Source organism: Hydra viridissima, unplaced genomic scaffold, assembly GCF_058129835.1.
Source record: "Hydra viridissima isolate aposymbiotic clone 2 unplaced genomic scaffold, HvirCarnegie_v1 scaffold_6, whole genome shotgun sequence".
Lineage (NCBI taxonomy): Eukaryota > Metazoa > Cnidaria > Hydrozoa > Anthoathecata > Hydridae > Hydra > Hydra viridissima.
Genome location: NW_028324305.1, coordinates 13048967 through 13064973, shown reverse-complemented (window position 1 = coordinate 13064973; position 16007 = coordinate 13048967). Strand labels below are relative to the sequence as shown.

The 16007-nt window shown below is 28.7% G+C and overlaps 1 protein-coding gene across 1 annotated transcript; it reads left to right on the top strand.

Moving 5' to 3' along the window:
- Positions 1 to 7158: 7158 nt before the first annotated feature.
- Positions 7159 to 14328, top strand: LOC145190229 (high choriolytic enzyme 1-like). The gene is made up of 11 exons (XM_090090876.1): positions 7159 to 7305; positions 10112 to 10309; positions 10533 to 10656; positions 11909 to 12000; positions 12249 to 12332; positions 12562 to 12780; positions 12942 to 12989; positions 13232 to 13372; positions 13506 to 13774; positions 13938 to 14055; positions 14181 to 14328. Exons 1-11 carry the CDS (start codon positions 7248 to 7250, stop codon positions 14309 to 14311), a joined length of 1482 nt encoding a protein of 493 aa, XP_089947002.1. The 5' UTR covers positions 7159 to 7247; the 3' UTR covers positions 14312 to 14328.
- Positions 14329 to 16007: the final 1679 nt, after the last annotated feature.

Here is a 16007-nt window from a genome sequence, read left to right as displayed (position 1 = left end):
AATAAAAAGCAAATAAAAAAGCTAATAGTCATTGCAACAAAAATATTTATTATTTAAAATATTTATTAAAAATTTATTTGGTCAATTGGTGAAAATTTATATATTAGTCTAATATCTAAAAAACATTGTTTTGGACTTGATGATACATTCATCATTTGGAAAAAATAAGAAATAAATTTTGCTTATTAATACATTTCTGTACTAATTATACATGTATAAAGTTGCAATTACATACTAAGATTACTATGCTTAATGTTTTTATCTACTTTTTGTCTGCCTAATGTTTTTAGAGAGTATGGTCATTAAAAAGACCAAAGAACATACACACCATATTTCGAATGGTTTCATATAATTAAAAACACAAAAAGATGTTTTGAAACCTTTTTATTAAACATAATGATTATCGAACTTTCTTTCTATGGTGCCATCGATCTTTTCCAGTCTGTCCTCTAGGTCGACGATTCAGCCACCTATTCCTACCTGCTTTTCCAATAACTTCATTCTTTTTATCAATATTTGAAACTCTTCCTATCACAGCTAAGCATTTCATGTCTACAACAGCCTCCTTACGAGCACTACTATTGAATTTAAGAACAACTTTATTCTCAGGAGTTTTTTGAACAATTGTAGCATACATTCCAGCAGCACGTGCATACTTAGCACCTTCACCAGGAACTAATTCAATATTGTGAACCATTGTACCAATTGGTAAATGTTCTAATGGATATGCATCACCAGGGATCATTCTAGCTAATGACTCAGGTTTCTCACGTGAAGCTGTTAATATATCACCAACCTTTGCTAAATAAGGACATATGATTAACTTTGTTTTATTGCTTCCATTTCCAGCTACCAATGCAATATTTGCTGTACGAAATGGATCATATCCAATTTGTAATATACGATCTTTAATAACTTTGGATGGTTCATCTTTTAAAAGTGGTACACGTACTAAATCCACAATTCGTAAATTCCTTTGGTGACCTCCTCCAATGTGCCGGATTTTAATACGCCCATCTTCACCTCTTCCACTTTTTTTTTGATTGCGATAAAATTTTCCATCAATTAAGTGCTTTTTAAGGTCCATGTGCATGTGAGTGTTTCTTGGCCTTGTGTAAGACCATTGTGTTCTCCCATTTTCCACAGTAGAAACAGAGAACTTGTGAGCAACTAAGCGATTAAGATGAGTAACTCTTAGTAGTTTATCAGTAAAATTTATTGCATGCAAAGGCAATTGCTTTAACACAACTGATAACATCATCCCACTTAATCATTTAATTAAGTATACTTGAGTCTAAATTATAAATTATAACAATATTAATTAGGTATAAAAAGAATTTACTTTTGTTTCAAAGATTTTATTATATTATATACTTTTTTACATTATTATATGTATATACATCATCACATACATCAATAACATTAAGTTAGCTTACTACCTACCTTTTACATTATCAGTCTTTTCAACTGCCTAATAAATTTTTACCAACCTTATATGTACTCTATACATATTTAAGAATGCATACAGCATTATTTGAAGAAAAAAGATTTCTAGACATTATACAACTGATAATATATTTTAAAAAAGTATTTAAATATGGAAACTTTACAACCTTCAAGCAACATCAGAAACAAAAATTCAATCACATTAATCAATATAAAGAATAAGTTTATCAATAAAAAAAAAGTGAGCTCCAATCTCTAATGTCTATTTTGAAATATTTCATAATGGTATCAAATGTTATGTGCCTGGTTGGTCAAAGAATCATTTTTCCACCACTGATTCATGGTCTAAATTTGATAAATTTCTACAAGGTAGGTCTACCCAGGATAAATGTGTACATCAACTTTCTAAGAACACAAAGAGTCATACTAAAAAAAAAGCTTTTTCTTTTTAATATAAAATTTGTAAAGACTTGATAGATTTAACAGACATTTACTCGATACTACATGCATGTGTGCTCCCTATCAGTTTACATCAGATCACAAAATATGGTATGATTTTTCAAGGTTTTGAAGGGACTTTTTGTCTAAGAGTGCAATAGGTTTAAAAGAAACATGTATAAAAGGAATGTATTTGATGCTGTAATTAAATATAGACGTTTGCAAGTTGAACCAAATTTTATGTTTGATTACCTTCTTTTACTGCTCTATTTACTTGCTGATTTTAGCCTTACAAACCAAGTTTGAGTGATAACAGTTTCTTGCTACCCTATCACACTATATTATAGAAGAATTTACTGTCGGTGGATTTTGTGATCTAAATTTGTTTTACTGTTTATTTTTTTTTAGTAGGTAGCATGTTGATTCTTTCACAAAATCGAATCATTATATTAAAATGGCATTTGTAGAGAGTTAATCAAAATTTATTGTTGTACTTACAATAATTCTTAGTACTACAGTAAATATCACTTTAAGTCATAAATTTATTTATAAAAAATCTTTAATAAGCTCAACAGTTGCAGAAATTATTTTTTATAGGAAAACCCACAGATGCCTTACGTATGAGCTAGATGAATAGTAATCAATAAGCAGGCTTTAGTAAAGAAAGCTATACTCTTAGCTATTAGTTGGTAAACTTGCTGTATCAGGTGATAGTTATAGCTACTTTAGTGACAGGTTTGGGTCACACTAGATTTTATACCGGCCGGTTGAGTTTCATTAGAACGCACAGTAGGACCCAGATTAAATCTAAAAACGGCAAAAAGTCCGAAAAAAAAAAGGTGAAAACTTTATCGTTTTTAGACTTAAAATGTTAAAGTAAACTACTTTTTAATTTAAAATAAACTTTAAAGAATTCCATAGATATTTTTAATGGTTAATTTTAAAGGGATATATGTGGAAAAACTTAAACTTATCACAATAAAATTATAAAAATTTAAGGTATATTTATCTTGTAAGCAACCTGATTTTCCACCTCCTTACAAAACTTTATTATTATTTTTCTTAAAGTACTGAATGCTAAGATATTAAAAATTTATTTGCTTTTTTTTTAGATTTAAAAAACAAGTTCTTTTTAATTTTTCTTTTGAAAATTAACATTTTAATGCTCAATTTTAAACATAAGTGCCAGCTTAAAAAAATTTCCACGTTCATATTTAGTGAAACAAAACCACTAAATTATAGCCAAATAAACCCTGCAGCATTTGCTGCAACCTCCTGCTCTTTAAGGAGATATTTTAAATAGATTCATGAATAGTTTTGTCAAATGTAACATCCACCGCTCTCTTTTTCGATTTAAAAACAGTTTTCGGACGTTTGTGTAATAATGCACAACTTGGTATTTACTTTTAATTTTGAAAATTAGAGAATCATAATAATATTTGGTTATAAAGAAATTAAGCTTTAAAAGTGAAATGAAAAGGATGGATCTATTTTTTAAAATTCGCGAGTTTGAAGCAAATAACAAAGTATTTCCTGAAATACTTATCGAATTTACGAAATAATTCCTAAAGATAAACTAGGTGAGCTAAATAGATAAATAGAATGGTTGAGATTTTTTTTTCGTGAAATGAAAAATAAGCTTTGAAAATATTGTAAAAACTATGAAAACTTTTTAAAGTACGAAAATAATTGGCTAGGATAAAATATCATCTGTTAAAAATGTGTTATCTTATCCTAGGCCAATTAAGGAATGGGGAGATCTTTGTGAAAGAAGTAAAAGATTTAGATAATGAACACCATGTAGCTCTATCCCTTGCTGCATCAAAGAGTGCTAAAGCAGCATTTAACTTATATTTGGAAAAGAAATTCTAAATTTGTTGATGTCTCTCAGAAAAGAAGAAATATTGATTCCTTGACTCAAACAACTGTAAAACTGGAGGAGGCTCTTGCTCTAAAAACGCAAACTGATTTAAGTGATTTATAATACAAAATGTTGAGAAACTCAGCCTTTTCTTACAATATAAAAATATATTCTAGTCTTAATAAGCTTGGAGAAGAAAAGCTGAAATGTTATCTTGAAGGTGTTCAATTTACTGAAATGACAGCAAATAATAATGACAGCAATAATGATTGATTTAAATGAAAGTTATAAAGTTGAGATGAATGGAATTTTATATGTGAAAATTGGATTTTATGGAGCTTCAAGTCAAAGTACTTACAAGCAAAGATTTGATAGCCATAAATTTACTAAGTCAAAGCAAGAAGTTTAGCACAGCAATTGTACCTCTTTTGTTCAAAGTTATGTATGTATTAAATTAACTCTTGGAAAAATTCTAAATGTTCTAGTTGCCACTTTTGTAGACTTCGTCACCTGCAATATAAAAAAAGAGACGTCAGCGTTGTGTAAAAAAGAAGAGACTGAAAATGCTTTTTTTTTTTTTTCTTTGCTTTAAAGATTCATAACGCGCTTTGTAACGCGTCTGCGCACATTTAGCAAATTCGCGTATATTTAACGCGTACGCAAACGATGGAAGCTAAATTTTTCACTAAAGATAATATTTACAAATTTTGAAGTCCTCTAAGCGCGTTTACCGCGTACATGTGCGTTATACGGGTAATTAGTTTCTAATTCCTTGACCCCAAATTCCTTGACCCCAAAAACCCATATTTTGATGTGTAGCATATGTTTATTGTACATGTATTTAACAGTTAGGTAATTTTTGCCGCTTTTAACTTAATCTGGGTCACTGTGGAGCTTAGAAAATTTAAAAGCAAGTTTACGTATATCTATGGTAAGGATTAACATAAGCGTGGCAAATTTCGAAAGAAACAAAAAAATAGTATTAGTAGCCAAAATTGTAAAATGTTCAATCTGCAACATGGCATTCTAATTAAACCAAATATAGACAAAATCAAGATGAATGGTGCAGACATTTAAATGCTGACAATTTTAGTCAAGCTAGGAGCCTTCATTCATTTTTTGAAAGAAGTAATCTGCCTTTAAATACTCTAGTTTTGCTACCGTATAGGTGGTGCTTTGATTTTACACAGGTACAAATCACTTAAGATTTTCGCATCTCCAGAAAAACTCTTAGAGACTGATGCAACTTGTGTGAGAAACTTGTAAGCAGCATTTAGAAGAAAATCCTTTACAAATTGGAGGCTAAGACAAGAACGGCAATTCTGTAGATGACCCGATTAACTAGACAAAAAGTTCACCGCAAATATCATAGTGGTCACTGGAGGTAGGGTCATTGGCTTTTTGGGGCTACAGAGCATCATTCCAGACACTGCTATCTAATGTAAATGCCTGACAGACGTCGTGAAACGCTGCAACCCATAATAGAACAATGGATTTTACCTGGTAGTTGAATAATCTCTGAAGTTTGAACATCTTATGTTGATATACTACAAACTTCGAATGGTATTTATATGTATAAAGTCAACGTTCACCAAAGGAACTTTGTCAATCGCAGTAATCCAACTGTGTTCGCTCAGCTTATCAAGAACACGTGCAAGAACACAAGGATGCGAGCGAAGAAGAAGTTGTGTCGTCAACACCAGAACCAGTGGACCGCTTTTGCAGTCAAACATAGCTGAGTTTCTATGGTTACTAATAGTTTGAACGTTTAAATTTTGAATAACGAAAATAGTTTTAACAAAAGATTGTTAATAATGATTACAGTAAAACATAATAATTAAAATAATAAGATAGAATTCAAATTTTAAAAAATTTTATTTAAATTATTCTAGTTTATTATCTAGCTTATTTATCAAAAAAAAGTTATAATTTAAGGAGCTATCAGCGTAATCAAATAAACAATTTTTTTAAAAAACATACATACATACATACATACATACATACATACATACATACATACATACATACATACATACATACATACATACATACATACATACATACATACATACATACATACATACATACATACATACATACATACATACATACATACATACATACATACATACATACATACATACATACATACATACATACATACATACATACATACATACATACATACATACATACATACATACATACATACATACATACATACATACATACATACATACATACATACATACATACATACATACATACATACATACATACATACATGCATACATACGGATATTGTCACTAGCACTCAAATTTAAACTTGAATCAATATTATCCTCATCCATAAAGTTGTATTTAAATCTTTTTCGCACATGTTTACGTTTTGTCCATTCTTTGTATACAAATTTTGTGAGATCTTTTGCCATAATTTCAAATGCTTCGAGTTTATTACATGTTTCATTTAAATGTTTTATTATACAATTTGATGATGGTGTACAACTCTGTGCCAGGCTGCAGCAAAGTTTTATTGGTTCACTTTGTTGAAGTAATCATTTTTATGCATGTCTCTTTTTGGTTAGCGCAGTCTCTTTATGGTCTAAACACTCTTTAAAACACTTATTTAAATACTTTGTACCACTAAGTAATCATTCAAGTATACCAGGGCCTGCAAAAAGGTAGTGCCTAGAGACCACGAACTCTCCTATCCGGCCCTGTGTAAATCCAAAAATCAAACTTCTCTATTAACGATGATTTCGAAGCAATCGAATCAAAGACTTGCAACCACTCATTTGATGGAAACCTTGAAAAGCGTTGTTCCAAAATATTGTCAAATGAGCGGAGGCATCTTTTGACGTTAAAGAAAGTGGAATGCAAAAACTTGTCTTTTAATTTTCTACGCTCTAATGGAACATATCCGGTTGTGTATATAGTAGGTCATGCTTTCCAATTTTTTTCACCGTAAAAGAATGTAACAGTACTGTAAAAGAATGTAACAAAAGTAAAGGAGACACGCCAGTTAGATGACTTAATTAATAGAAACAATTGCCAAAGTGTGGTTTGTGTGTGTATGTTTTTAATGTGTGTAAGTAAAAATTAGCATAGCGCACAATTTAAACAAGTAACTTATACTCTGAAAATAATACTAAATATAAATAACGAATTGGATTTGTTTAAATGATGAAAAATTAACTTCATTTAACAAAGGCGCGTATAACATTAAATTTTATCGTGTAAGGTTAAAAATTGAAAAAGAAAGGTAAGGTTAAGAATTGAAGGATCATCTTTGGAAAAGTATAGGTAAGATGCAGCTATATGATATAATAAAAGTAACAGCTGTTTAACGTTTGAACGTGGTGTTTGCACCGTTTAAAAAAAAAAAACAATAATCTGTTTATGTAGGTGTTTTTTTTTAGACAGGTGCAGGATACAGCCAACACATAAAATCGCTACTCTACCATGTAGAAAACTTCTTAGGTAGCTGAACAGTTATTTTAACATGACTCTTCTTTGGATTTTGTTATTTTTGGTTCTTTGTCAAGCTTTCCCAGAAGAAGGTAAACTTACTCTTTTTAGATGCACAGATTACTTTAATATGTTCTTAACCTGATTTTTTTTTCTCATCTTAAAACTAAGATATGAAAATGAAATATGAAAATGAACTAGGTAATAGTATCTTAACGCAAGTGTTTAATAGATTTTAAGCGAATCGGCTTACAAGTATGTAAGTACTTATGACTACTAGTACGATTGATCGCAATATGATCATCAATATCATCACAATATCATCATCAATGTGAAGAAAAAGAAAATTTGTTTCAACAACTAAATCAGCTTTTAAGTTCAAAGAGAACCCAATATCACAGAGAACCCTTAAATGATCAAAAGTTGTATTAGAGAACAACATTAAGGAAGAGTAGTTCAAAAAAAACCTTTCTTCATTGCAAAACAAATGACACGATTAGAATTTTTAAAGAAGTACCAAAAACGCCGATATCATTTTAGAAAAAAATCTTTTGTTCAGATCAGTCAAAATACAGCCTCGTCTCATCAGATGGAGTCTAGAAAGGGTGGCGAAAAAAAGGAGAGGCTTATAAATTGAGTTGTTTACGAATTACTGTCAAGCATGTAGGAGGAACTGTGATGGTTTGGGGTAGCATGAACTCGAAAGGAATAGGAAAATTGACATTTATTAATGACAAAATGGATGCTTTAATGTATTATGAAATTCTCAAAGCCATCTTGCGACTATGGCCGCCGAGAAGGGAGGGTGGACGGGGAAGATTTCGGGGCCCCTTGTGTGTACAAATAATTTTTAAAAGATTTAAACAGTTTTGGCTTTTAAAAGATTTAGTTAACTTTCATTTTTAATTTTCAATGACCAGAGCACGCTTCTGTTGGTCCTGGGTATATAATTGATGATAATGAGGGCCCCTTAAGAAAACTTCTCTAGGGCTCAAAATTTCTCTCGGTGGCTATGCTTGCGACCATCTAGTAACAATTTGAGAATGGTTATAGATTTCATTTCTGCAGATAACCCCCCGAAGCATACTGCTAAGAAAATGAAGCTATACTTTTATACAAATAACGTGAATATATACAAATAACGTAATAAAATAAAATAAAATCATGAGATTAATTTTACATAACAAAAAGAATTGCGCAGCTTTTTAAATGATTTGATATCCTCTTCAAAGCATACTGCTAAGAAAATGAAGCTATACTTTAATACAAATAACGTGAATATATAACGTGAATATATACAAATAACGTAATAAAATAAAATCAAATAAAATCATGAGATTAAATTTACATAACAAAAAGAATTGCACAGCTTTTTAAATGATTTGATATCCTCTTCAAAGCATACTGCTAAGAAAATGAAGCTATACTTTTATACAAATAACGTGAATTCTTTGAAAACAGCTAACTCAAAGTCCGGTTAAATTTTGGACAGAAAACTTGACGATCGAACATTAAGATGCAAAGATCACTAGAAAGAGGCTACAATGAGCGCACCTTATAATTATAACAAAAGAAGAGATCAAAGATGTGGTCAACCCAATGATATATATTAACTAGATATCTAACTCGCGCTTCCGCAGTGAAGCAAATTTTTTGCCAGGCCAGGGCCAAATCCTTTAAAGCTAAAAAATGCGTAATTTACGCAAAAAAAACTGGATTTTTCTTATGCAAAGTAAATTTTTGTAAACTGCAATAATTTTTTTTTCGTAAATAGCGCGTTTTCAGTTTTTCAGGATTTCCATAGTTTTGCCAGACTGAAATGACGCAATGATAAATCAAAACAAAACTAAAATTAACACTTGCTTCACTTTTTTTTACAGAACTTTTGTGAAGTTAGAAATCTAGTTAATATATATCATATCTGTCAACCTAATGCCAATTATTTAACTGAGGTCGTCAAGGCGTAAGGAGATCCCCACTTGATACTAGTTTTCATGAAATTTGGTCAATTTGAGATAGTTTTGAACTGTATGATTATTTTTTTGTTGCAGCTTTGTTATTAAATTTTAAAATTTCTATAGTATGAAAGAAAACCATAATTTAAAATTAATTAATTAAATTAAATAATTAGTAATCAAATAATTACATAATTAAATTTTAAAATTTCTATAGTATGAAAGAAAACCATAATTTTTTTCCAAACTCTTGACGATATTTTCATATTGATTTTCTATTGTATACTTTAGATACAATTTTTGTTGACATTTTAACTGGTTAGTGTAAATATTTTTGGCATAAACATAAAAGATGAGATTTGTTTTAAGAGCACGACTGTTTGTTTTTTTTTTTGCACACTGTATTTGTATTATACCCCCTTTGTTTACATGTATCACTGTAAAGCATCAAAACTTAAAATGTTAGGTCTTAATGCATACATTGATAACCATGCATTTATGGTATCAGTAAAAAAGATAGCCTTATAAATTTTCTCAGCCATTTTTAAAAATTATTATGAAATAACAATTTGAATATTTGTTTTCCCTCAAACAAGAAAAGTCATTTATCACTCAAAAAATTGATTTGTAAGGAAACTTGCAGTTACAACAGATTTCATATAACAAAATTTCAACAAAAGAGCTATGAGTGATTCTCTTTATGTTGTTACTTTATGGTAATTTTCAAAATTGGGTTAGAAGTTGTAAGAAATCTTTTGAAGTCTTCACTGATATCATAAGCTATTGTAAGTTTGGGTATGAATGTTGAGACAGGATTGTTGTTGTGTAAGAAATACAACTAATTATAGAGGTTATAATTTATGTATTAATTTATAGGTGGTTAGTGCTCTAGTGTTATTGAATTTCAATCAATATTTTTTTAAATGTCTTTTTTCTTCTTCAGAAAATTATGATCCTGAAGGCGTTTTGTTTGGTGGTGATATCCTACTGACTCCAAAACAACGTTTTCTTGTTGAAGTAGGCGGTGATATTAGTCAAGCTGGACATGCATCAAGAGAAAAACGTGCTGCTTTAAGTAATTCAAGCATTTTGTGGTTGCCTAACAATAAGGTTGTACCATGGAGAATGACAAAACAATTAGGTGAGTGTTAGGAATTTTGTATATGAACTTTAGAATTTGTGTTTAAAGACAAAGTATTTAATTTGTTTTAATTTGTAATTAATTTTTATTAAAAGTAAAGTACAGATTAAAACAAATTTTATTTTTATTTAAAATCTCTTTAAAGTTTTAAATTTCCCTCTAAAAAAAACGTTATAAAGACTTTAAAAAACATCATAATGCTCGGAATTTTTTGATTCTTTAGAAGATACTGCTGAAGCTACTTTTGGACTAATGGCTGCCTTAAGGGAGTGGGAAGAAAGGTCCTGTCTTACATTTAAAAGAAGAACAGATGAAGTTGATTTTATTGAATTTTTTCAAGGAAGTGGGTAAGTCATAAAAAATTCACTATTAGATTTTTATATATTGCTCCTGAATCATCTGTTGCATATAAATTATATAAGAACTTATGCTGTTGTAATGTTGGTTACAAAGCTTTCAAAATATGTACATACAAATAGTGAAATGTTTTACTAAAATATTTCAAATTGAATTCAATATTTTAATATCTTGTGACAAATTGTACCTTTTAGTTAACTCTGCTATTTTTTGTTTGGTGAAAGAATTAATTTTGCACAAAATTTGTTTATTGTTAATATTTTAAACTTTTTTTATTTTAGTTTTATCAGTTAATAACACTTCCCAAAAACAATTCAAATAAATTATACTAAATAAAAATATAGCTGATCCTATTAGTATTTTGAATAAATGTTCAATGCAGTTATTAGAATTATGATTTAAAATACGATTACAGATTAAATATATATCTCAAATAACCTGCTGTGTCTAAATTATAAATATCTTTTAATTTTTGGTTTATGAATTAAAGACCCATATGTCTATAAAAAAAAAACTTCTAAAGTAAATTGTACTATTTGAGTATGTATTATACTTTATATATACATTTGTATGCATTATACACTGTATATTTGTGCATAATATAGTCTATATATTTTCATGTTTGTACCCTATATATTTGTATGTATTATACTTTATATGTTTGCATGTGTTACTGTAGTTCCTATCTACATTCTATGGCAGCTGAATATTTTAGGTTTTAATGCATACATTAACAACCATGCATTACTTGACAAGTGCTGGAAGTACAAATTTTAAATTTAATGACACTTTGCAATATTTAATTTAATAATTAAATGCTAGTCTTCTTGAAGATTAAAATCTTTTAGCACTTAACAATTAATGCAGCACCAAGTTATTTAAAACACAGGTGTGAATGTTGCAGAATGATGCAAGCAGCTACTACACCAATGTAATAAAAACAAATCAAAAAAATCAAATAGTATGCTTTCCTAAATCTCAATTAGTGATAGAAAGTAATGGTTTTACTTTCTATTACTAATTGATATTTAGGAAAGCATACTATTTGAGTTTTTTTGATTTGTTTTTATAAGTTAACATCATAGTTATGTAATTTACTTATAAAAAAAACTTGTTTATAATCAAATGATTTGTCTAATAAAAATATATTAATCTACCATTTATTTAAAAAAAAAGTTATTTTTGAACATTTTATGTTATTTTTTATGGTACTTTTACCATTTTTTGTTGTTGTTTCTGAAGCTGTTGGAGTTATTTGGGAAGAGTAGGGGGCCTTCAAAATATATCTTTAGCTGATGGTTGTTGGGGTAAAGGAACAATTGTTCATGAAATAGGTAGGTCAAAGGTTTGTAACTTCTAGATAAAAGCTTTTAAAATTATAATTATCAATTTTATATACTTTACCTAAGCTTTTGGTTTTTAGGTAATTAGATTTGATTTTTCACTTTTTATTGATAAATATTTTTTTTCCCATAAATTTTCATTAATAATTTTTGTTTGTTTGTTTGTTTTTGTTTTTTTTCCTTTCTTTTTTTTTTTGTGAATATATTTTATATAGGTTTAAAATAAATTCCAATTTCAGGTCATGCTATGGGATTTGGGCATGAACAAAATCGTCCAGATAGAGATCAATATATTACTATTCGTTGGGAAAATATTCCTGAATGTAAAGTGCCTTAAATTTATATATTTATTTTATAGTTATTGTTTTATAATTTACCACACTTTTTTGAAGTTCAAAAAGAAAGATTATCTTGCATTATTTAATTTTATTATAAATTTTATTCTTTTTCTTATTTATGAATTATATTTTTCTTTTTATCATTTATATTTTATATTTTTCTTTTTATTATTTGCGTTTTATGTTTTTTTATTCATTGAATTTTTCTTTCCAGCCAAGAAACATAATTTCAGGTTGTATTCAAATTCTATGGTTGATAGTCTCAACTCCCCTTATGACTACAAGAGCTATATGCAATACTCAAAAACTGCATTCGGCATAAATGATACAACAACTCTAGATCCAAAGGATCCCAACATTTTCCAACTTGGTCAAAGGGTTGGGTTTACAGAACATGACCAGTATCAGGTTATGGAGCTATATCGTTGTAAAGGTAAGATTAATATCAGGCATACATTTCAGAATTCATATACATTACGCATGCAACTCAATTATTACACATAGTAAGATTATTGATAAGCTAGTTCAACTACTTTTCTCTTTTAGTAAATTGTGTGTTTGTTGTAGTTTCATGAATGATTTATATATATCTAGGCATAACAACTCGTCCAACAACTGTTTTTACAAAGTATGACTTGAAAGGTAGAATTAAAATTTCTTAATAACAAAAGTTGACAATTTTGTTTATGTTGTCTGTGTTTTGTTTCCTAGTTTTTTCAATTTTTGTTTAGTTTTCTTATCCATGTACGAGAAGTTACTTTTCATTTTTCTAAGTCAAAAAAAAAGTTGTTTAGCTTTTTGAATATTTTGAATATTTTTATACAAAAATTTAAAATATTGATAAATATGGTTTAACATTAAACAATATTTTAAACAAACTTCAGGTGATTACACATGTGATTTTGAAAATGGTTTATGTGGCTTTACACATGATAAAACTGCAGACTTTGAATGGGCTCAGATATATGGAGAAACACCTTCTAGGGGAACTGGACCTGATTCTGATCATACAACAGGAAGACTAGGTTTTTTTTTTTTTTATGTTTTCTTTTAAATTTTACAGTTCATCAACAAGGTTTTTTTTTTTTGCTTTGTGCTGTGGAAACAATATTTTCAAAACTCAGTCTGAACATTTAAAGAAAAATTTTTTAATTGTAGGAACCTATGTATACATTGAAGCATCTTATCCTCAAAAAAAAAATCAAGTAGCACGTCTTGCATCAGAATGGTTTGAAAAACCACAATCTTCCCAATGTTTTTCTGTCTTTTACAGCATGTATTCTTATAATGCGTCAATGGTTGGAAAGTTCAATATTTACATCAATGATAAGAGCACAATAAAAAATATCTTCTCTCAATCAAAAAGTGAGCCAAATAACGATTGGAAAAATCTTTTAATTGATATTCAACCTGAAGGACCTTACCAGGTTTTTATACTTTTTTCATACAAGTTGTTGAATGAATTCCTATTATAACAATCTTGCACGTTTTTATTACAGAATAATAAATTGCGTGGGAGATGGCAGGAGGGGTGTCAGGTAAGGAAAGTTCAAGAAAATTGTGTTGAGAAAAGCATTTTTTTTTTTCCAGTTGATATTTGAAGGAATTATTGGAGATGGTTGGCAAGGTGACATAGCTATTGACGATATAAGTATTACAGCAGGAACTTGCCAAAAAAATGTTGATGCATCTGACAAGCCCACTGACGGTAGCTCGTTTTTTAAGTTTCTATTATTTAAAAAGTCTCTTAGTAAATTTTTATTGCATGCTACTTAAGTTATAAAGGATAAACAAGTAACGTCATTAAGCTGATACAATTGTATTTTTCTTTAGACTCAACTTTATGTGAAGATATTAATGATAGAGAAGCTTATTATTGCAGTCAATGGCAGCAAGCGGGATACTGTTCAACTCACGAAAAAGAAATGAAATTGTTTTGCAAAAAAACATGTAAATTCTGCTAAGAAATCTCTCGTTTCGAGTTTTTGTTTTTTCTGACGTTTACCACACCTTAGCTATTTTTAGATGTTGAGTAGGCAATTAATTTACTTCTTTAATGATAATATAAAGTATCTCTAAATGTTGTCAGATATGAGTTGAATTGCACATCATCAAAATCCCTTTCAGAAACATTTAGAACTTAAATGTAAAATCAATCTGTGTACATAATTTATACCAGGTTGCAATAATAGCAGCCATACTCCTAACGATTGGTATTTAAGAATGTTCAAAACTATTTATCTCAGCAGACTTTCTTATGGCTCTTTGTTTTCTGCCATCATTACGATTAGTAGCTCTTGCCAAATAGTGACCACATATATTATGTATGTGTGTATATGTATCTATGTATGTATACACAAAAAACTCAGGGGTTCCTTCTAGGATTACTTTATACGTGAATGTAATAGATGGATATCTTATTTAACAAGAATATTATATACAAAATGTAAATTTTTTTATAGCATATTGTTTTAATTTTATATTATTCTTTGTAATATTCCAACTCTTAATAATTCATTCAATTGCTTTTTTGACTTGTTATTCAAAACAACTTTAAACATATTTATTTAAGGGAACTTGTTGATAAAATACATTTTGTATGGTGTCAAAAAATGTATGATGCATATAAGTTTATATCTTTAAATGTTAATAATTATCCCTTAATGTTTAGGAATAATCACTCCTAGTTTAAGATATAAATCCATGTAAAAACACCATAAAAAAAACTTTCATAATTTATTATTTAAAAGATTTTTGAATAAAGAAATATTTAAATCATCTACTATACTTTTATACCTGTACTATATACTGTTATACTTACTGCTTTGTTATTCTTACATATTATGGCTACAGTATACAGAAATTATATAATTTTATCACGATGCCAAGTTGCCAAAATATTTTATCTTAAAAAGAAACTCAGTTGTCTACTAAGCAGATGTTTTATTAACCTTCTAGCACACAGCATTGGGTAGTTAAGAACTAAAATATACATAAATTGTATAAAAAATGCTAATTATTTGAAATTTGAGATTTCTACAAAAGCAATTAGTAAATTACTATGTTGGCAGCTACCAACAGTTGTAAGTTGGTTAACAATTATCATTTTAGTCCTATTAACTAAGTTTCTTTGGTCTAAAATGACAACTTATACAAATAGTTTTTCTTCGCTACTATTAAACTAAATTTAAACAAACTAAAAATAAAATTTATACTTATTTTTACTGAGAATTTGTATTTATCATATTTATTATAAAAAACGAAAAACAGAAAAGTTAACATACAATAAGTTATTTTAAGAATGTTTTGTTAAACAAAAAAATATATTTATATTTGAAATTTAAGTAAATATGCTATATTCCGTTATAAAAAATGTTATGTTAAACAAACAAACAAAAAAGATTTTTATTTGAAACATATGCAATATCATCAGTTTCTTAACTGAGAGTCCAAAACTTGCTTCAAAAATTTGGCGTATACGCTTTTTAGTGATTTTTGATAGCAGCGGTCCAGTTGTGGCTTACCACCTCTGGCGTGCCATCTGTGTATATTAATCGGCCCTTTATTGGATCTCCAGGACTAGGATGCTGCAAAAGGACCACATGACAGTTACTATCTGGCAAACAAGCTCTGGTTAATCTTTTACGGTACAACAATGGT